General features: G+C 35.2%; 1 protein-coding gene across 2 annotated transcripts in view; it reads left to right on the top strand.

Moving 5' to 3' along the window:
• LRP12 (LDL receptor related protein 12) overlaps nt 1-18,011 on the top strand; it is a 96,223-nt gene extending 78,212 nt beyond the window's left edge. For both annotated transcript variants that reach the window (XM_003256094.4, XM_003256093.4), the window contains 4 exons: nt 7,730-7,932; nt 9,176-10,280; nt 12,054-12,186; nt 15,730-18,011. In XM_003256094.4, coding sequence (XP_003256142.2) covers nt 7,730-7,932; nt 9,176-10,280; nt 12,054-12,186; nt 15,730-16,596 — 2,308 coding nt within the window. In that variant the 3' untranslated portion in view covers nt 16,597-18,011. The remainder of the gene's footprint in view (nt 1-7,729; nt 7,933-9,175; nt 10,281-12,053; nt 12,187-15,729) is intronic.
• The last annotated feature ends 4,355 nt before the right edge of the window (nt 18,012-22,366 follow it).

Below are 22,366 nucleotides of genomic sequence, written 5' to 3'. Positions count from 1 at the left end.
CTGAATTGTAGAAGGGAGCAATGAATTTCGATGTATACAGATCAGAAGGTGATTTTAGTAATTGTTCAGATTCTTTACTGAAGTCATTATCATGGTAATATCATAACTTTAAAAAGATGACACACATGCATATACACAGACAAGTTTTACATATGATTATCATTGCATAATCTTAAATGATTCAAAAGAATCATATGCATAATTAAATGTAGCTCTCTTAGACATACAAATGAGTCAGTATTAGGAAATATTAACTTACCATGTTAACAAGTCAAAAGAAAAAGTATATGATTATCTAGTGTACATAGATGCTTTAAAGCATCTTGGTAAAAAAGAAAATCAGCATTCATTCCTGAATTTAAAATAAAAATTTTAAATTCTTAGTAAAATAGAATTAGAAACATGATTTTTTTAGATCTGGGTAGAAGAGGGAAACTAAAGTTATGGAGTAAAAACAAACAATACTGAGAGCTATCCGTATAAAACTTGCTTAAGATGGTGAAATAAAGGCATTTTTACTTCATTCCTCTCCCTTGGAACCCACTATAATCAACAAAGGCCACCTTATCCGTGGGGAAGGGAGGATTGAATACCAGCACCTGCTTGAAGCCAAGGACTAAGGACAGGCAATTTTGCTCCAGACAGGAGGCTGAAAAATCTGCCACCAACCACAGCCTGAATTTATATGGGGCTGAGAGCTTAGAGAGCTGAGAGGGCATAACCTAACAAACATGAATAACTATGTCACCTGCTGACTCCGTGACAGGATCTTTAATACTCTGAACCATCATTTAAGACTTGTTCTGGAATGTAGACCCAAGTAGGAGAACATAGAATAAGAGAGGGTTAAAAAAAAGAGAGAAAACCAAAAAACTTGCATAAAATAAACCTGTAAACCAAAATTCCAGAATGTGTGAAAAAATTGAATGCCGAGAAAAACAGCCAAACAAAATTAAGTTGGAACTCAGATTTACTCCAGGCATTTTATGATGTATTCTGTCAGGGATTATTTCTTAACTTTCTTTATGCCACGGACACCTAGTATTTTGGTAAAACCTGTGTATTCTTTCCCAGAATAATGTGTTTAAATCCATTAAAAAAAAATACATAGCGTTACAAAGGGAACCAATTATGTTAAAGTACAGCTATCAGATATTTTTTAATATTTGTAATGTAATATATGCTTATTTATTAACACATTAGCAAAATCAAGTGGTTAATTTCAAAGAAAAAATTTTAAGTGTAAATAGTGTTTTTAGATATCTGTAAAAACTAAAATGTAACATAAAAATATCTCTAATTTTGAATAGTGGTGGAGTGGCCAGTGCTATAAATACTGTCATGGTTTGTTGTTTATAAGTGTAGGAAATGCTAAATTTTAGTAAAAGGTTAGTGAAAATAAAGCTGTAAATTGTTTCTACCCTATTTGTGATTTTTGAGGGGACAGGAGAAACACCGAATACTCTTACTTAGACTTTGTTAGAAAAAAAAGTGTGTTTCAGCATTTCAATTAAAATATCAAAAGATAGCCACTGATTAAAAATAGAAGTAATATTGAGCAGTTAACAGAGGAAAAGGAACTTTAAAAATATATTCAAAAAAAGACAGGAGGCTAGATGTGGTGGCTCACACCTGTAATCCCAGCACTTTGGGAGGCTGAGGCAGGCAGATCACTTGAGGTCAGGAGTTTGAGACCAGCCTGGCCAACACAGCGAAACCTCGTCTCTACTAAAAATACAAAAATTAGCTGGGCATGGTGGCACGCGCCTACAATCCTAGCTACTCAGGAGGCTGAGGCATGAGAATTGCTTGAACCCAGGAGGTGGAGGTTACAGAGCCAAGATCGTGCCACTGTGCTCCAGCCTAGGCAACAGAGTGAAACCCTTTCTCAAAAAAAAAAAAAAAAAAAAGGAAAGGAGGAAAATGAGAACTCTCTCCCAAGTAGAAAGGTTGTAACACATCTAAAACAAAACTAATACAGAATGTCTAAAAACAAGATGGGCCAGACGCTGTGGCTCGTGCCTGTAATCCTAGCATTTTGGAAGGCCAAGGTAGGCTAAGGAATTCGAGACTGGCCTGGGCAACATGGTGAAACCCTGTCTCTACAAAAAATACAAAAAACTAGCTGGGTGTGATGGCATGTTTCCTGTGGTCCCAGCTACTCAGGAGGCTGAAGTGGGAGGATCACCTGAGCCCAGGAGGTTGAGGCTGCAGTGAGCCATGAATGCACCACTGCACTCCAGCCTGGGTGGAAGAATGAGACCTTGTCTCAAAAATAAACAAAAACAAAACAAGGAGATAGAAAAGGTTAGTTTTGGAGCTACTCATCAAGAGAAAGCTAGTGTAGGAAGATTAAGGTCCATTGTAATTGAGCTTAAGGCACAAAATACTAGTAACAGTTGGGGTATTCTACCAGGAAAATAAAATAGCAGTAAATTTCATGTACTTTATTACATAGCCTAAAATACATGCAAAGCAAAATGTGGAGAATTGCCCAGCAAATTTGACCAGTCCACAGTTGCAGTGGGAGATTTTTAACACACCTTTAATACTTATTTCAACAAAGAATACACATTCTTTTCAAAGAGATGTGGAACATTTATAAAAATTGATTATGTTTCAAATCACAAAGGAACTCTTAATACATTTCAAAGACTGTACATCATTCAGATTGTGTTTTCTTACCACAATGCAATTAAAATAAAGGAAAAAAATTATGAAACCTGTATGTTTAGAAGTATATTCCTAAATAACTCCTGAATTAAAGAAGAAATCACAGTGGGAGTAAATATTTTTTAAATAACCGTAGCGAAAGTAATACATATTAAAACTGTTAGAATACATCGAAAGAACACTTAGAAAAGTTTACAACTCTAATGCATTGATTTAAAAATTAGAAAATAAATAAGCTCAGCATTTAACTCAAGAGTTAAGGAAAAGAATTATAGGGTAAATTTTAAAGTAGAAGTAAAGAGCAGGAAAATAAGCAATAAAATTCAATAAAACAAAAAGCTGACTTTCTGAAAAACTCAGGAAAATAGATAAAACTCAAAGCAAAACTGAAGAAAAAGAGAAGATAAAAAGAGCAAAAGTGTCTATAATTATAAACATAAAATTTTTAATGTCATAAGAGAATATTATAAGCAGTTATATGTTAATACTTTTATACAAGTAGATGAATTGGATTATTTTTTAGAAAATTTATATTACTAAAATTGATTCAAGAAGAATTAGAAAACCGATGAAATCAGTAGCCATTGAAGAAATTGAATCAGCATTCAAATTAAGACTCTAAAACTAGTTTATAAGCAAGTGTTACTAAATGAATAGAAAAGGAATTTCCTTAACCTGGTAAAGGGTGTCTTTAAAAATTTTAAAAAGCAAATTTAATGGCAAAGTTAATTTTAGCACCAAGGACCAAGACGAAAATATGTGCTTTTACTGGTTATAGTAGAATTCTTAGTCAGTGCAACAGTGCAACAGATAGAAATCAGTGATATAAAGAAAATAGGAAGGAAGAGAAAACTTTTATTTGCTAATTATATGTTTGTTTTAAGCAGTTTAAAGCAAACTTAAAGATCACATATAGGAAAAAATGTCTTTAAACTGTATGAAAGTACTGTGTACAGAGCTTTGTAGTAATAAATTTTACCATCAACATACAATCAATTTCTAAGAAAATTTAAATCATCAAAAGTTTAAGAACCACTGATTAACCAAAAAACATCAAAAATTGAAACACTCTCCCTGACTCAGTGTATTCTAAATAGGCACAGAGGACAAATGTGTCAACAGTGCTTTTATTACACAAATTACTATGAAGACTATGAAGCATTTAAAAAACCAAAAAGTAATTTTACTTATTTAAAAATCCTAAATGAATTAGCAAACTAAAATAGGGTATACATGAACAGATATTTATTGTTTCTTATTCTAAACAAGGTTTCTGCCTTCATGAATCTTTTTTTTTTTTTTTTTTTTTTTTTTGAGAGACAGAGTCTCACTTTGTCACCCAGGCTGGAGTGCAGTGGCGCCATCTCGGCTCACTGCAACCTCTGCCTCCCGGGTTTAAGCAGTTCTCCTGCCTCAGCCTCCCGAGTAGCTGGGATTACAGGTGTATAAAAACTAAAACTCTGAAATACTTAAAAAATAGTGGAACATCTTTGGGATCTTTGGAAACACCACTAAATGCACTAAACATAAAGCAAAAATAAAAAATTAGACTTCATCAAGACTAAAATTAAAAACCACGCCCAACTAATTTTTGTATTTTTAGTAGAGATAGGGTTTCACCCTGTTGGCCAGGTTGGTCTCGAACTTCTGACTTCAGGTGATCCACCTCAGCCTCCCAAAGTTCTGGGATTACGGCGTGAGCCACCTCTCCCATCCTTTGCCCTCATGAATCTTAAACGTTTTGTGGACTAAAAGTTTATTAAGGGATTCCATAGTTTGAATGGGACTAGACCTCCCATAAACAAGAGCTGTTAAGTTTGGATAAGATATTTTAAAACCAACTATTTGAAGGCTCTGGAGAGTAATAAGAAACTGGCAAAAACAGGAGAGTATTCCACCCCTGAAAGAAGGAACCACACTTCGTGAGATAGGCTTGTTTCCTACCAGTTCTCTGAAGATTCTTGCCAGTCTGTGCAACGTGGAGTGACTGGAACTCAAGCAGATCACCATACTCTTGTCAGCTTGAGGTGTCAGGATGCAGTTGAGGCTGGGACAGTAACTGGAAATTAATTAATAAGGTAACTCCTGGAAAGGAGAGAACCACAAACTGGAAAGTAACTGCATTTAAATTATTCTTGAATCCTTAGCTGACCCATGAATTGTGTGTGCTTAAAGAAGACTCCAAGGAACCTGCTGGAAAGTAACAGCAGGAAGGCTGGAAAGACTATACAGTGATTTCAGCTGCTGCACCCCACAGCAGAGGCAGCACATGGAGTTTGAATCCTGTCCATCACAGGGGAGACCGAGTATAGGGCTTCATAAATAAATACCTAGAGATTTTTAATGAAACTCTGTGTGTCATACTTTACAAGTAAAGACAGTGTCCTTAAACTAAGAATTTCCCCTAAGACTAAGGGCAAAGCAGAAACAAACTCACTTTAAACAAAGTGAAAAACCAAACCTCCTCAAGTTCATGGTCATCAGACTAATTAAACTGTGTGATAGAACAAAAATTAGTATCTTCTGTGTTCTAGATAAATGTAAGAAAAAAAAGAATCTCATTTTCTACTTGAAAACACAAAAATTTATGTAAATCTCAGTTATAAATGTAAAAACTAAAACTCTGAAATACTTAAAAAGTAGTTGAACATCGTTGAGATCTTTGGAAACACCAAGATATCTTAGGACACTAAATGCACTAAACACAAAGCAAAAATAATAAATTAGACTTCATCAAGACTAAAATTTAAAACTTCTGCTTATTAAAAGGTTCCATTAAGAAAATGAAAAGACATACCATGGACTGGAAGAAAATATTAGCAATACACATATCTAACAAAGGACTTGAATCCACTTTTTTTTTTTTTTTTTTTTGAGGTGGAGTCTTGCTCTCTCGCCCAGGCTGGGGTGCAGTGGTGCGATCTTAGCTCACTACAATCTCCGCCTCCCAGGTTCAAGCAATTCTCCTGCCTCAGCCTCGCGAGTAGCTGGGATTACAAGCATGCGCCACCACAGCCAGCTAATTTTTGTATTTTCAGTAGAGACGGGGTTTCACCATTTTGGTTGGCCAGGCTGGTCTCGAACTCCTGACCTCAAGTGATCTGCCCACCTCAGCCTCCCAAAGTTCTAGGATTGCAGGCGTGAGCCACCATGCCTGGCCAAGAATATAAAAGGGATTTTTATAACTTTTTTTTTTTAATGGGCAAAAGACATGAACAGATACTTCACAGAAGATATAAAAATGGCCAGTAATCACATGAAAAGATGTTCAGCAAATTTGTCTTCAGGGAAGTGTACATAAAACCACAATAAGAGATGCCACCCATCAGTGACTAAAAATGAAAAAGACTGACCACACTGACCATTGGAGAGAAAGACTGTGGATATAGGTGGATATGACATGTCTTACGTAACATACGTGCCCCCGAATAAGCTCGTATTTATAATGTATAGAGTTCTTAAGAAATATTAATGAATAAAGGAGGAAATTTGGAAAACAAGGCAATTTGGAGTAAAAAAAATTGAAATAACCCATAAATTGGAAAAGCATTTCAATCTCAGTAAATAAAGACATGCTAAATAGAAGTGATAAATCTCTTTTGTCTACCTAATTGGCAAAACATTTTTAAAAATAGAATATGTCATTTTGCTAAACGTGTGGGGTATATGGTACTTTGGTACATACTTGGTAGAACTGTAAATTCGTGTAAAAATGTTTTGCCAGTGTCTGTCAGATTTAAAGAGAAATTATTCTTCTGACCTAGCAATACTAGTTCTAGAATAGTTTGTCCTAGAGAAATGCTTGTTCTTGTAAGAGAAATATGTTCATGTATAAGGGTTTTGTTTTGTTTTGTTTTGTTTTGTTCGAGATGGAGTCTTGCTCTGTCGCCCAGGTTGGAGTGCAGTGGCACAGTCTCAGCTCACTGCAACCACTGTCTCCCAGGTTCAAGAGATTCTCCTGCCTCAGCCTCCTGAGTAGCTGGGATTACAGGCACTTACCATCATGCCCGGCTAATTTTTGTATTCTTAGTAGAGACGGAGTTTCACCATGGCCAGGCTGGTCTCAAACTCCTGACTTCGTGATCTGCCCACCTCAGCGTCCCAAAGTGCTAGGATTACAGGCGTGAGCCACCATGCCCGGCCAGGAGTTTTTAAAGCATAGTTCATAATAGTGCAAACCTGGAAACAATCAAATTGTCTATCAGCTTTTGTTAGTTATTCAGAATATTTGAAGTAGAAACATTCTGGTATAATAATCCTTGGGTAATTAACTTTATTATCACTTAGTTTAAGGCAAAGGCAAGAATATAAAGTCAGATCTTTACTTTTTGGTGAGGCATGTTCAGATATTGTAAAACTATATTTTGGTTTCTCTTTTTTCATAAGCAGTGACTAATTTTCTATGTGCATTTATTTATTTGATGTTTTTGGCCTATATTTATGCCCACATTTTATTAACTACAAGATAGTATTTGGCTATAAAGTGATTTATGTAAAAAGATATTCCCAAACTCAGGGACTTTTCACCAAAAACATTTTTCGTGTGTTCCTTTTTCAGTCTTTTACCTTGCTCAGATTTGTGCTAATTACTCTCCTAAGAATGTCAGCTGCAAACTTTTCATTAAGCAAGTATTAATCTAAGAGAAGGCTGAGTTTCTCTGTGTTTACTTCAATTCATCAGATTGGGGAGAGGTGATTCTGGTTGGAACACAGAACAGTTTAGGATGTTCTGAGTTAGAAGTGGTCTTTCCCAACCATACACACAGAGAAGAAAAAGAAAAGGTGCCAACTGTCACCTGTTTTTTAACATTATTTTGGAAACTGGCATTACTTGTGAAGAAGTATTTTTCTACAATCTGGGGAAGAAACAAAAATATGAGGAACATAGAATTAGTATTATTATTTGCTAATGATGTGGTTGTATGCCTGGAAAACCCAGGAGAATCGGTCAGTATATGGAGGCTTATAATAATATCCTCAGTTACATTGTAATACGATGTTTTTTTCCAAAATTGACTTTTTAATAGACATTTCTGATTTTTTTTTTTTTTTTCAGTTTTCAGGATTTTGATATTCAAGGATCCAGAAGGTGCAATTTGGACTGGTTGACAATAGAAACATACAAGAATATTGAAAGTTACAGAGCTTGTGGTTCCACAATTCCACCTCCATATATCTCTTCACAAGACCACATCTGGATTAGGTTTCATTCGGATGACAACATCTCTAGAAAGGGTTTCAGACTGGCCTATTTTTCAGGTGTGTTTTTAAATAAGAAAGATATTGAACTGAATTTTATGGTATTAACTGTTCTGTCACTTCGGAGCTAATCTTCTAAATAATGTTCATTTAATTCGGAGTAGGCCCTCAAGGCAGCTGAGATTGAGGATTAGAAGCTAAAGTCAGATGCCCTAAAGCTGGGTCTCCAAAAGGTGTTTTGTATAATTCTAACAAAATGATTAACTTCATATACTAAGATTAATTTTCTTTTTAAACATCTTAAATACATTTATTCTAAGAATAGCCTTTTGTCCCTCAAGTGCTTACTCATCCAGAAAGTTACTTCAGAATGTATTTTTGTGGTAATTGTCATTGTTTTTATACCTCCAAAGAAAAGACCTAACAAATTTCACCTTCATAATTTATAGTCTCAGAAAAAAAGACATCTTTTCTTTTCTTAAACTGTGTCTAAAAAGCATGACCAGATCATACAAATGTGAATAATTCAGAATTAGTCCTGTCTTTTAGATCAAAATGCAAAGATCTTCATGGAATAATAATAAGCATTTAACAAGTTGAATTGTTGAGTAAGTGTGCCAGTACTAATTTGTCATTAGAACCCAACCTGTTAAATCATTCTATTTATAAAGATACATACACACATATGTTGATTGCAGCACTATTCACAATAGCAAAGACATGGAATCAAACCAAATGCCCATCAATGATAGACTGGGTAAAGAAAATGTTGGTACATATACACCATGGAATACTATGCAGCCATAAAAAGGAACGAGATCATGTCCTTTGCTGGAAGCTGGATGGATGGATGAAGCTGGAAGCCATTATCCTCAGCAAAATAACACAGGAACAGAAAACCAAACACTGCATGTTCTCACTTATAAATGGGACCTGAACAATGAGAACACATGGACACAGGCCCCACATTTATTGTGGCCTTTCTAGGAAGGGTGGGGTGGGAGGGAGAGCATTAGGGAAAAGACCTAATGCATCCTGGACTTAAGACCTAGGTGATGGGTTGATGGGTGCAGCAAACCACCATGGCACATGTTTACCCATGTAACAAACCTGCACATCCTGCACATGTACCCTGGAACTTAAAAATAAAATTAAAATATTAAAAAACCAACCTGTTTTTTAAAACTTCTAGCACTTGGGCTTTATGAACATTTATTGTAAAAATATTGCTTGCTGTTTTATGTCTTTTAAAGATTATAATTTTTCTCCTCTTTCCATCTCCTTTCTACTCACATCTTCACAGGGAAATCTGAGGAACCAAATTGTGCTTGTGATCAGTTTCGTTGTGGTAATGGAAAGTGTATACCAGAAGCCTGGAAATGTAATAACATGGATGAATGTGGAGATAGTTCCGATGAAGAGATCTGTGCCAAAGAAGCTAATCCTCCAACTGCTGCTGCTTTTCAACCCTGTGCTTACAACCAGTTCCAGTGTTTATCCCGTTTTACCAAAGTTTACACTTGCCTCCCCGAATCTTTAAAATGTGATGGGAACATTGACTGCCTTGACCTAGGAGATGAGATAGACTGTGATGTGCCAACATGTGGGCAATGGCTAAAATATTTTTATGGTACTTTTAATTCTCCCAATTATCCAGACTTTTATCCTCCTGGAAGCAATTGCACCTGGTTGATAGACACTGGTGATCACCGTAAAGTCATTTTACGCTTCACTGACTTTAAACTTGATGGTACTGGTTATGGTGATTATGTCAAAATATATGATGGATTAGAGGAGAATCCACACAAGCTTTTGCGTGTGTTGACAGCTTTTGATTCTCATGCACCTCTTACTGTTGTTTCTTCTTCTGGACAGATAAGGGTACATTTTTGTGCTGATAAAGTGAATGCTGCGAGGGGATTTAATGCTACTTACCAAGTAGATGGGTTCTGTTTGCCATGGGAAATACCCTGTGGAGGTAACTGGGGGTGTTATACTGAGCAGCAGCGTTGTGATGGGTATTGGCATTGCCCAAATGGACGGGATGAAATCAACTGTACCATGTGCCAGAAGGAAGAATTTCCATGTTCCCGAAATGGTGTCTGTTATCCTCGTTCTGATCGCTGCAACTACCAGAATCATTGCCCAAATGGCTCAGATGAAAAAAACTGCTTTTTTTGCCAACCAGGAAATTTCCATTGTAAAAACAATCGTTGCGTGTTTGAAAGTTGGGTGTGTGATTCTCAAGATGACTGTGGTGATGGCAGCGATGAAGAAAATTGCCCAGTAATCGTGCCTACAAGAGTCATCACTGCTGCCGTCATAGGGAGCCTCATCTGTGGCCTGTTACTCGTCATAGCATTGGGATGTACTTGTAAGCTTTATTCTCTGAGAATGTTTGAAAGAAGGTCAGTATCCAGACAGAACTATAGGGTTATGCTCTCCACAATAAAAGCAGGCCCAAATGTTTGAAACAAGTTCTTTGATGATTAGCAACGTATTTTTGTTTTATATTAGTTTAGAAATGGATAAAGATTGTTGATGATGTATAAAATTAGTGTGAAAAGTGCAAGACTCAAAAGGCCAGACACATTACAAACTAATATTTAGAGTTGTGAGAAAAAGCCCATCTATTTACCAGCTCCTGTTTTCAGATTAATCTGTTTTATAGGAATATTGTAAGCTGCAGCTCTCAGTTTTAGTGTTTTAACCTGTATTTTTCTAAATACTAATTCAAAAATTCCAGATACGCTATATGCTATGTTCAAAGCATACAGGTAAATAGGAAAATGAATAAGGCATAATATCACAAGCAGTTTACAGTTAGGAAGAAGGAACTGGGGCATGGAATAAGATGACAAAAGTGTAATACTGTAAAGAGCTATAAAACAAAATGGTATAAAGTCAAAAATACCTAATCTAACGAGAGAGAGAGGCAGAAAGGCTTTAATTGGAGGGGTGCCACTTGAAATGTATGAGTAGAATATAGATAGGGGAAAAGGTGTTGTTAAAGCAATAACCTGGGAAAATATATAAGTAGGAATGTCCAGCATTGCTCAAAAAGTAAGCACATGGTTCAGTTTATCTGGAGCTTAGGATGCCTATGAAGGGCTAATAGGAGATACGATTGGAACACAAGACTAATGTCCTGTCGTAAAGTGACAACAGCACTTCAGAGTTCTCAGTTTAGTAAGAAATGGTTAACTGTTAAAGGGTGACCTTCAAAGTGAGTAGTTTTCAGTATGATGCAGGATAAATGGGACCTGGGAGAAGTTAATGGCAGATATGTCTGTGGAGACAATGACCTTCAGTCCCAGGAGAATTACAAATAATAGATTTCACAAAGAACTTTTTACATAACAGATGGCTAATAGATGGCACACAGATGCACAGTATCGTAATAACCATTACTGCATCTTTTCTTTTTTTCCTTTTTTTTTTTTTTTTTTTTTTTTGTTGTTTGTTTGTTTTGAGATGGAGTCTTGCTCTGTCACCTGGGCTGGAGTGCAGTGGTGCGATCTTGGCTCACTGCACTCTGTCTCCCAGGTTCAAGCGATTCTCCTGCCTCAGCCTCCCAAGTAGCTGGGATTACAGGCGCCCGCCACCATGCCTGGCTAATTTTTTGTATTTTTAGTAGAGATGGGGTTTCACTCTGTTGGCCAGGCTGGTCCCAAACTCCTGACCTCGTGATCCACCCGCCTTGGCCTCCCAAAGTGCTTTGATTACAGGTGTGAGCCACGGCACCCGACCACTGCATCTTTGGCCAAGTGTAAATGGCCAGAAAACTTTTTACCACATTGCAACAAAAGAGCACAATGAAGAGTCAGAGATCCCAGCTGGGCGCGGTGGCTTCAACATGTATTCAGTAAATACAATATTCTTAGGAGTTTTAAAATCTTGTATTATTTTTCCCTTTACCTTTTACAGGGATTTTCATTTATTAAAACTCGGTGATCCAGGCTTCTACTAGCGTAAAGCCCTATGAAGACAGACTGCCTGCTTCATCTTTGTATTCCCAGTATAGGGATAATACATATATTCAGTAAATGTTTGTCAAATGACTAAGCTTTAAAATGATCAAATATGCCAAGATTCAGATTGTTTTAATTACTGATAATAGAAAATTGTTCTTTTTCTTCACTCCCCCTTTTAATCTTTTTTGTTTTCATCTACTCTCAAAGATCATTTGAAACACAGTTGTCAAGAGTGGAAGCAGAATTGTTAAGAAGAGAAGCTCCTCCCTCTTATGGACAATTGATTGCTCAGGGTTTAATTCCACCAGTTGAAGATTTTCCTGTTTGTTCACCTAATCAGGTATATTGCAATGTGTTATTTCTATTACATTTCCTCTTAAAATGAAATCTGTGCCTGTATATATGATAAAGCAAAGACCCTTGACTGTCAGAATTTTTGCAATCAAGGATTTAAATGTATGGAAGATTTGAAGTCATAGTTTTCATTATATTTTAATACTTCAAACTACAAAAGTATATTTTTCATTCCACTGATTTGGTTGTGCAATTCTTAAGCATTTTACTGTTTAGGATAATTTAGTGCATTGTAATTCAAAAGTATTAAGCTTGGCAAGTTATTTTTTACTTGACCTGAACATCTACAAGATTTAAGAATGAACACTAAAATTAATATGCTAGCAATATAACATGCTAGATTAACCACTTATAAGTAAAAGTAATTAAAATGAAGTTAACATTTCTACCTCAGGAAAAACATCTTCAAGCTGGATTTTACAGTGTTTAACAATTTATAGCATTTTGTTTATATAGTAATTCATTATATGTTTCTGAATTCTTTAAATTTCTCAGCAATTAAAAAAATTTTTCTCGTAGTGCTTAAAAATGTGCCAGCGTTCATTTTAGGCATAAGGATTTATTCATTTAAATTGTAAATTGATTCAGAAACATTTATAAAAATTGTTGTTTCCAGTATTATAATTAAAACTGGTAAACATTGTTTTCCCAGTAATATAATTATTTTCAAAATAGAATACCATTTCCTTTTTGGTAAATGTGATTTCTGATTACAGTCTATCACCTTATTGGAGTCTTTTAGGAAATCTTTGGTGAGAATTTGTAGTTTCAAAACATTTCTCCATATGTAATTTCCTAAGTTAATCATTCAGAAGTTCCAGTGGTTGGAATTCTGTGTGCAAAGTAGGAAAAACCTAAGTTGTGGCTTCTTTATATCAGCCCTGCTATGGGGAAAGTTTTTTTTTTTTTTAGGTAAGAATCAGACCACGGTTAATTTTACACACCTACTTCATTCTCTACCACCCACCACCCCTAAGCCCCATAAAGTTAGAGGGAACACAGTTCACACAAGATTGTCTTCACTCCTGACACCAATTGCAAATTCAGGGAGTTCCCCAAATCGCCTTCAGGTTTGGTAATTTACTAGGAACACTCAGAAAACTCACTTAAAGCAGCTCACTTGCGATTACAGTTTATTACAGGGAGAGGATACAGACACAGATTAACCAAGGGAAAAGATGCATAGGACAAAGTTCAGAAGGGTACCAAACATGGATCTTCCAGTTGTCCTTTCCTCATAGATGCAAGAGGGCATTACTGTGTGAACACAGATATGTGACAATATGCATGGAGTGTTACCAACCAGGAAAGCTCACCCAGGCCTCGGTGTCCAGAGTTTGTACTGGTGCACTAGCACATAGGCAGGATTAATTGCACATGTGGCCAATCCCAGTTTCTAGCCTTATCCAGAGATTGATTGACCCAAAGCGCTCACCCTACATCACACTGTTGGTGTGGTTCAGAGCTTCCACTCTAAGTCAGTTTTACCATCTGGCTGGTCCAAGGCCGCCAGGCAAAGACACTGCTTTCAGACATGACAGTGGAAGGGCTTGGAGATCATGTACCAAAAGCCAAGGACAAAGGCTTTGGGTGAGGTTAAATTCTTTATTACCTCACACTACCCCAGTTTCTCAGGTTATATTTACCCTCGTGGGAGAATTCTACTTCAACATTTTAGAATAAAATATGTTTTATGGGTGGTAAGTTAGGTTTTATTCATTTAATGAGATTAAACTCTCAAGTTTGAAGCTTTTGGTAACAAATTATCAAATTTTTATAGCAGTTTTTGGAAAAAATAAGTAATGATGTAATTCACCATCTCACTCAAAGTAGAAATGCTTTTTGAGGAATGCTTTCTCCTTCATAAACTGTAGAAGCATATGAAATTATTCCTAGAACATTCATGAGATCCCCTCGTAAAATATAATGTTAGATTGCCAATCCTAATTAAACTGACTTTTAACAAAGTAGAGAGTTTCACCTCAGTATGACAAACCAAATGTTAAAGTCAGCAATAAAGTATGTTGAAGGCATTGTTGATCTTGATGGCTAATAGCAGCACAACAGAGAAGGATAACAGAAGAGCCTTTTGTTCATTGCTGGACATAATAGCATAGTGCTCAACATGAAGGCTTAAAACTTGCGTGCTCACTGTTGAGGAGCAGATCTGTGGAGAAGTTCATTAGAAATGTGAACCACTTTTTCTTTTTTTTTTTTAATTTATAGTTAGGTACTTCTTAATTGGTGAAAACTCTTACTCATCTGTATAGCAAATCCATGTGTGCTGATATTCAAATTTCTTATTGACAATCTGTGCCTTACTAATGTTAGACTATGAAATGTTCCTATGATAGTAGCTTCTTAACTTATCATAAATTATGTTCATGGCACTATGGAAAGACCTATATGGAAAGCATAAATAAATGCAATACCAGTCACAAAGAGATACAGAACATAAGAGGACATTTTCCTTATTTTATACCTTCTTTCTTCTGTGAGGGGAAAGGGAAGAGGTGTGAGTTTTGGCAGGAGACAGTATCATCATCTGAAGGAGAGTATATCAACTTGAGATTGTTTCCTGGAAGTATAATTTTTAAATACTAAATGCCAGGTTGCTGAAAGCTGTTTCAAGTTTGAATACTTCTTTTTATAACCACTAGATGGAGCTTAAAGACTATCTTGTCTAATGCTATATGCTTTTAAAAATAAACTCTAAACTCGTTCATCTAGAAAAAATAGATTTTTTATTCAGTTGGGCAGCCTTTCATATACACTAATTACAGCTAACTAGTTTTCAAAGAATGATATAATTTATACTTAATACTAAACTATAGAAAATAAAACTTTAAAGATTGAGAAGAAATCTAAATGTCTAGATACCATTGAGTAATGATATAAACAGGTTCTTTTGTTGTTTCTTGTTGTCTTCTGTGCTGTATTACAAATATAATTCCTTTATTTGTGACAATATAATTAAATCCTCAGTATCCATTCAGCAAATGCTTGAGAACCAACTCTGTGAAATACAATTTTCACATGTTTTGGAAAAGTTCAGCCTTGTAAATTAAGTCTAATTTGTTCTTTAAAAAAAAAAAAAGATAAAAGGCCTGGTTTTCACAAACTCATTTTGGTCACTTCGTCAATTATGTAGAGATTCTCCTATGTTCCTAGTTTACAGAAGTATCAATTTTATTTTCTAGCTTTGGTACACTTTTCACGTTGGATTACGATGTGAGATTTTGAAACAACTGTTACAATTGACATTAAATATCATTTTTAAGTTGCATATATAAAATAGAATATCAAGAAGAGTTTAAACAAACAATGATTCAAGTTAGATTAGTAGATTAGATTCTGTAGTAGGATGAACCCACATAGGTAAGAGAATTTAATTTTTCCTCCTTAGACCCAAAAGCAACAATGAGTAACAGAATTTTTAACCACAACACATTCTTAATAGAAGGGTGGTTTTTTTTTTATCTTGGTACCTTGTTATTAACTACCTTAAGATCTTTTCTTATTTTTGTAGGCTTCTGTTTTGGAAAATCTGAGGCTAGCAGTACGATCTCAGCTTGGATTTACTTCAGTCAGGCTTCCTATGGCAGGCAGATCAAGCAACATTTGGAACCGTATTTTTAATTTTGCAAGATCACGTCATTCTGGGTCATTGGCTTTGGTCTCAGCAGATGGAGATGAGGTTGTCCCTAGTCAGAGTACCAGTAGAGAACCTGAGAGAAATCATACTCACAGAAGTTTGTTTTCCGTGGAGTCTGATGATACAGACACAGAAAATGAGAGAAGAGATATGGCAGGAGCATCTGGTGGGGTTGCAGCTCCTTTGCCTCAAAAAGTCCCTCCCACAACGGCAGTAGAAGCGACAGTAGGAGCATGTGCAAGTTCCTCAACTCAGAGTACCCGAGGTGGTCATGCAGATAATGGAAGGGATGTGACAAGTGTGGAACCCCCAAGTGTGAGTCCAGCACGTCACCAGCTTACAAGTGCACTCAGTCGTATGACTCAGGGGCTACGTTGGGTACGTTTTACATTAGGACGATCAAGTTCCATAAGTCAGAACCAGAGTCCTTTGAGACAACTTGATAATGGGGTAAGTAGAAGAGAAGATGATGATGATGTTGAAATGCTGATTCCAATTTCTGATGGATCTTCAGACTTTGATGTGAATGACTGCTCCAGACCTCTTCTTGATCTTGCCTCAGATCAAGGACAAGGGCTTAGACAACCATATAGTGCAACAAATCCTGGAGTAAGGCCAAGTAATCGAGATGGCCCCTGTGAGCGTTGTGGTATTGTCCACACTGCCCAGATACCAGACACTTGCTTAGAAGTAACACTGAAAAACGAAACGAGTGATGATGAGGCTTTGTTACTTTGTTAGGTACGAATCACGTAAGGGAGATTGTATACAAGTTGGAGCAATATCCATTTATTATTTTGTAACTTTACAGTTAAACTAGTTTTAGTTTAAAAAGGAAAAATGCAGGGTGATTTCTTATTATTATATGTTAGCCTGCATGGTTAAATTCAACAACTTGTAACTCTATGAACTTAGAGTTTACTATTTTAGCAGCTAAAAATGCATTACATATTCATATTGTTCAATAATGTCCTTTCATTTGTTTCCGATTGTTTTCATCCTGATACTGTGGTTCACTGTAGAAATGTGGCTGCTGAAACTCATTTGATTGTCATTTTTATCTATCCTTTGTTAAATGGTTTGTTTGTACAAAATAATACCTTATTTTAATTGAAACGTTTATGCTTTTGCCAACACATCTTGTAACTTAATATACTAGATGTTAAGGTTGTTAATGTACAAAAAAAACACCCTTATACTCACCTGCGTTTTCATTTGTTTGACATTTGTCTATTATTGGATTTCATTATCATATGAACTTGTCAAAGGGAAACAAACTGTCTAAAAATTTTTCTCTTACGTTTAACATACAATGATGTGAAATTTAGGCAGAGTTAGATAAATTACTGGCAAAAACAAAACTCTTTTATAAAGATTTTCTAATGTTGACTTTAATACTCTAACATGGTACAAACCAAATGGTAAAATCCCAAGTCATTTCTTTTTTCATCTCTATTTAGCAACAGAATTAAGTGGATGAAGATATTCTACTATGCATTAAATCTTGAACTTTATAAAACATGTACAAAAATTGTACAAGATAAGTTCCCCTAATACAGGGTTGCGCTTGCATTGGACCCTAGGGATTTGCACTAAAATTATATCAAGGTCTCAGATGAGCTTAGTGCACAAGCACTATCACTTTAAATGCTATTATTTGCTACCACAGCGACTATATATTTCCATAGCTTTTGGCTGGGGGCAGGGGACATTTTTATTACAACTTGAAATTGCTTTGCTGGTTTCATATTTATTTGTTGTATTTAAAAAATACATTGTTGTAAGAGTGATTTTTTCTATATATTTTATTCCTGGGGGGATCATGCTACACTCTCAAAAGAAAATTAAGAAATCATTCAGATCATCCCCCCCTTTTTAAGTAGTGTGAATCGCAAAACCCAACATATTTTTTTTACTGTCAATTGCCGTTTATTTATTCTTTAGCTGTCTGTTTTAGTAGTTTAATGATTATGAAAAATGTATTTGTGTGTGATTTGCTATTTATTAAATTTTAAGTACTTTGCTGAATGTCATTTTAAAGCATGTTTGAAGTCTTGTGTATTTGTCTGTGTTATGCTGTCAGGAGGAACTAAGATGTTTTAATATGTATCAAAAATTAAAATGATTTTTTTTATTGCCTTGAGGTACTTTTTAAATCGAAGTTGTTCTTTATTTGTTGAATTTTGGTGCATATACAAATTCAGGCCATAAAATATGCAATATATCTAGAATAAAAATGATTAGAAGGAGATCATTCCTTAACTACTTTATAGTAAAGTAGTAGCTTTTACCAGTACTCGAGGGTAAAATTTTCTAAGGACTTGAATATTATTTTGCTTGAGACTGCCCTTCAATTGATGTATCTCACAAGATGAGAGAGTTTAATTGATTAAACTGCCTTTTAATTGACTTATCTCACAAGATGCAGTAACACAATCAGTTCTCTTTTTAAATTGTTTTCACATACATTTTAGACCCCTATAGTATATTCTACTGGCAGAATTTGTGTTACCAAATAATCTTTTATGCCCTAGTACTAATATACTATCAAGTATAAGGGTTTTGGTTTTCTAGCATATGTTTTTTAATTTATTATTTTAATTAACTAATACATCTTCCTGGTTCAAACAGTGAAATGTAAATTCCTCTTCTATCCCAACACCCATCTTTTAGTTCACTTGAAAGAGACACATATCAGTACCAGATTCTTGTATATCTCTCTAGAAATAACCATATATGTACATAGGCATATCAATACCATATATAGTAATGCAAATTGTAACATACTATGCATACATTTTCTGTACCTTTTCTCAAAGGGAAGTAATACATCATTAGAGTTTGAATATTAAAAGTAAGATCAAGCATTTCTGTTATTTGTTTTTTTTTACATTTAAATCATTGATCTCTCCTGAATTTAGGGCTTCACTATCTTTTTTCCAGATAACTACCTAGTTTTCACAAAGCTATTTATTAAATAATAGATCCTTTCCTTACTAATTTGAAATGGAACTTATATAGTACATTTCCATATTATTTGGGTATGTTTCTAGACTCTATTTTCTTCTGTTGATCTGCCTTTCTCTTTTTGTACCAATCCTTTATTTTTTTAATAACTGATTTTTAAATGTTTCAAATATTCTTATTTATATTTCCATTTGAATGACAGAATCAATTTGTTGAGTTCCACAAAACATCCATGGGTACTTTTTTTTTTTTGGACAGTTTTAATTTTATAGATTAATTTAGGGGAATTTGACATCATTATCATGTTAAAGCTTTTTATCTAAACCATGGTGCACTATCTAAAAATCATGCCCATTCGTCTTTTTTTGTTTCCTTCAGATGAATTTTACACTTTACAGAGATCTCATACATTTTTTAAGAGTTTATTTTTTAAAATTTTTACATTTTGCCTTTATTAATTAAATCCTGTTTATAATTTTGCCTAATTTTAGTGCATGTAAAGGCTAATTATTTATGTTAATTTTCTACCCGGCTACCTGATTCCATTTTTTTGTTGTTTGTAATAGTATTTCACTTAATTATTTTGTGTTTTCCAACTACACAGTCCTGTCATCAGCAAACACTGATAATGTAACCATTGTTACAGTTTGCATTCCTCTTTGTATCTTAATTGCATTCTCTAGTACTTCTAAAATAATGTTCAATAACTGGCTATAATGAATTGAGTTGAGATAGATATAATCATATTAAGGAGTATCAACTAATCCCTATTTTTAAAACTTTTTAAAGACTGCATGTTTAATTTTATCACATGCCTTTTCAACATCTGGAGATGATCATACGATTTTTTTTCCTTTGATCCTTTAAGATGAATTTTACTAATATATTTTGTAATTTTGCACTATCATTACATTCTTTAAATAAATTCTTTTTGGCCATGTATTTTTTTAATATATTGCTAGACTGCACTTCATATTTTATTAGGATATTTGCACTTGTATTAATCAGTAGTCTATAGTTTGTGTGTGCGTGCATACACGTGTTCACTTTGAGAAGTTTAGTATTTTATGCTTGTGGATTTGGAAACTTCTCTCCTTTTACAATGCCCTAGAACAGTTTAAATAGCATTGGAATTTTCTGTTTCTTAAAATTTCAGTGAAATTATCTGGGTTTAGTGGATGTTTGGCAAGCAGCTTTTTGACAACTTTGTTGGTATCATCTAGGTAATTAATCCATGTAGTTTTTATATCCTATCTGGATCAGGAACCATCCATTTAATCCAAGTTTTCAAATTTATTTGCCTAGTTGAAGAAAGTTTAACTCTTCGTCTTCTGTGCATGTGGATGTTGCCCCTTAGTTTGTATTATGCTTTCTCTCTTATTTTCATTTTTTTTTTTTTTTTGAGACTGAGTCTTGCTGTGTCGCCCAGGCTGGAGTACAGTGGCACGATCTCTCTCACTGCAAGCTCCGTCTCCCGGGTTCACGCCATTCTCCTGCCTCAGCGTCCCGAGTAGCTGGGCCTACAGGCGCCCGCCACCAGGCCCAGCTAATTTTTTTGTATTTTTAGTAGAGATGGGGTTTCACCGTATTAGCCAGGATGGTTTCGATCTCCTAACCTCATGATCCGCCCGCCTCGGCCTCCCAAAGTTTCTCCCTTATTTTCTTGATAAAGGTAGCTGTTTACCTACTTTCTTAATTGTGTATTTTTTTATTTTCCCCAAACTGCTTGGATGTCTTTATTCTGTAATTTTCTTCTTTCTAATTAGTTGATTTCCACTTTAATAAGTTTTCCACATTTTGCTTTCCTTGGTTTATTTTGTTGTTTTTTTTCTAACTCGTTGAGTTAGCATGTAACTTATGTATTTTTACTTCTTAATTATTAAGAAGAGATTAAGACATGGACTTAAGTGTGAGCACTGCTTAAGGTGAATCATTTGGCTGCATTAATGTCGTCATTACTGTTATTTTCTAAATGTTCTTAAGTTTCAGTTTTGATACCTTCTTTAATCCAAAAGTTGTATAAAAGGATTTTTTTCTTTGCTTTTTTTTTCTAGATAATGAGAATTTTTTGGTGTGAGTTGTTTTGTTTTCTGATTCTTTTCATTTTATGGCATCAAAAACAGAATGTTAAGAGTATATGTGTTGGGGGGGCGGTTATTGTCTTTCAATTTTTAAATGTCCCAAGAGCGCTTTTAAAAAGTGTGTTATTTCTTTACAGGATACAGATTTTAGTAGGAATTACTCAGATTTTAGATCTTCTCAACAGAATACAGTCCTTTGTCTTGTCAGTCAGAGCACCAATATTAGTAGGGAAGAGAATGGAAACAAAAGGAGCTGTATCAGAAGGGATCTATGGGCCAGAAGCCCTGTTATTGGCTCATGTCATACACTAGCACTAAGAATATAAAAGCACAGGATGAAGGGGTCTTTCGATAAGCTGTTGAGGTTTTAATTTTTACTACTGCTTACCACTGTCATCCACTGTTAATCTGGAAATAAGTGGGTAAGACAGGCTAAATGGGATAAAGGAAGAACAAGTTAATTGAATTCTCTAAGTGTTTATTGAGCCACCTACAACAGACCCAGCAACGGTCACAGCAGTTTACAGCAGCCCTCCTTTCACCTGCTCCACCATTCCCTCACACCTTTTCCCCCAAATTCTAAGGGAGAAGATGACAGCAACTTGATAGGACCTGCTTTACTCAGGAAGGTCCCTGTTTAAAAATTGGTAGAAGCAGGCAGTAGAGAGAAAGGCCTTTTCTCTGAATACCTGAACTCTTGTTCAGGAATAGCATACAAATTGCAAATTGTATATAGTTATTGGCATGAGCTGATGGCTGGCTGTGATTGCATTTTTTTCCTAAGGTAATCAACATTCAAGGTAGAAAAAGGATGCTAAGTAAAATTCACAGAATTTTAGAGCTGGAAGGAATCTTAAAATGAAGTAACAGACATAGCTGTTTAGTCAGGAATTTTCTAGACTTCAAAGAAATCAATTATATACCCATATTATGTTATACATACAGGTAAACATAGGCCATGTATGCATACATGGTTTACCATCGTGATGTCACGAGATTTTTTCCTATTAGAAGTCAGGCCATTCTGACATTTTTGCACGTGCCTGCTCCTAAATGTGTGTATCCCACACCATGATGGTATTCACACCATCAAATGCTATTCTGCAAGCCTTTTACCACTAGCTGCTTCTGCATTATAGGAATTTTCAGAGCAATAATATTTGCCCATTGTTGAGTGCCTATCACCTGCCAATTTCTTTACATGTATCCGTGGTATCTTCACAGTCCTGTGAAGTAACAAACTTACCTTCTGTTTATCCAAGGGCATATAGCCAATAAGGGCAGAACTAAGATTTAATCTTAGTCATGCCTGACTCAACAGCTGTGAATAAGATGGATCATAAAGTGAAGTAAGATTTATCAGGAGAAATATCTATCAAGTTGGAGTTGACAGACCTGGATTATTATGCCAACTCACTGAGCCTCAGCTTTGTCATCTTGAGGTAAGGATAATAGCTTTTTCA

Source organism: Nomascus leucogenys, chromosome 16 (genome assembly GCF_006542625.1).
Source record: "Nomascus leucogenys isolate Asia chromosome 16, Asia_NLE_v1, whole genome shotgun sequence".
NCBI lineage: Eukaryota > Metazoa > Chordata > Mammalia > Primates > Hylobatidae > Nomascus > Nomascus leucogenys.
The sequence above is the reverse complement of the archived record's forward strand: the minus strand, read 5'-3'. Positions and strand labels throughout refer to the sequence as shown.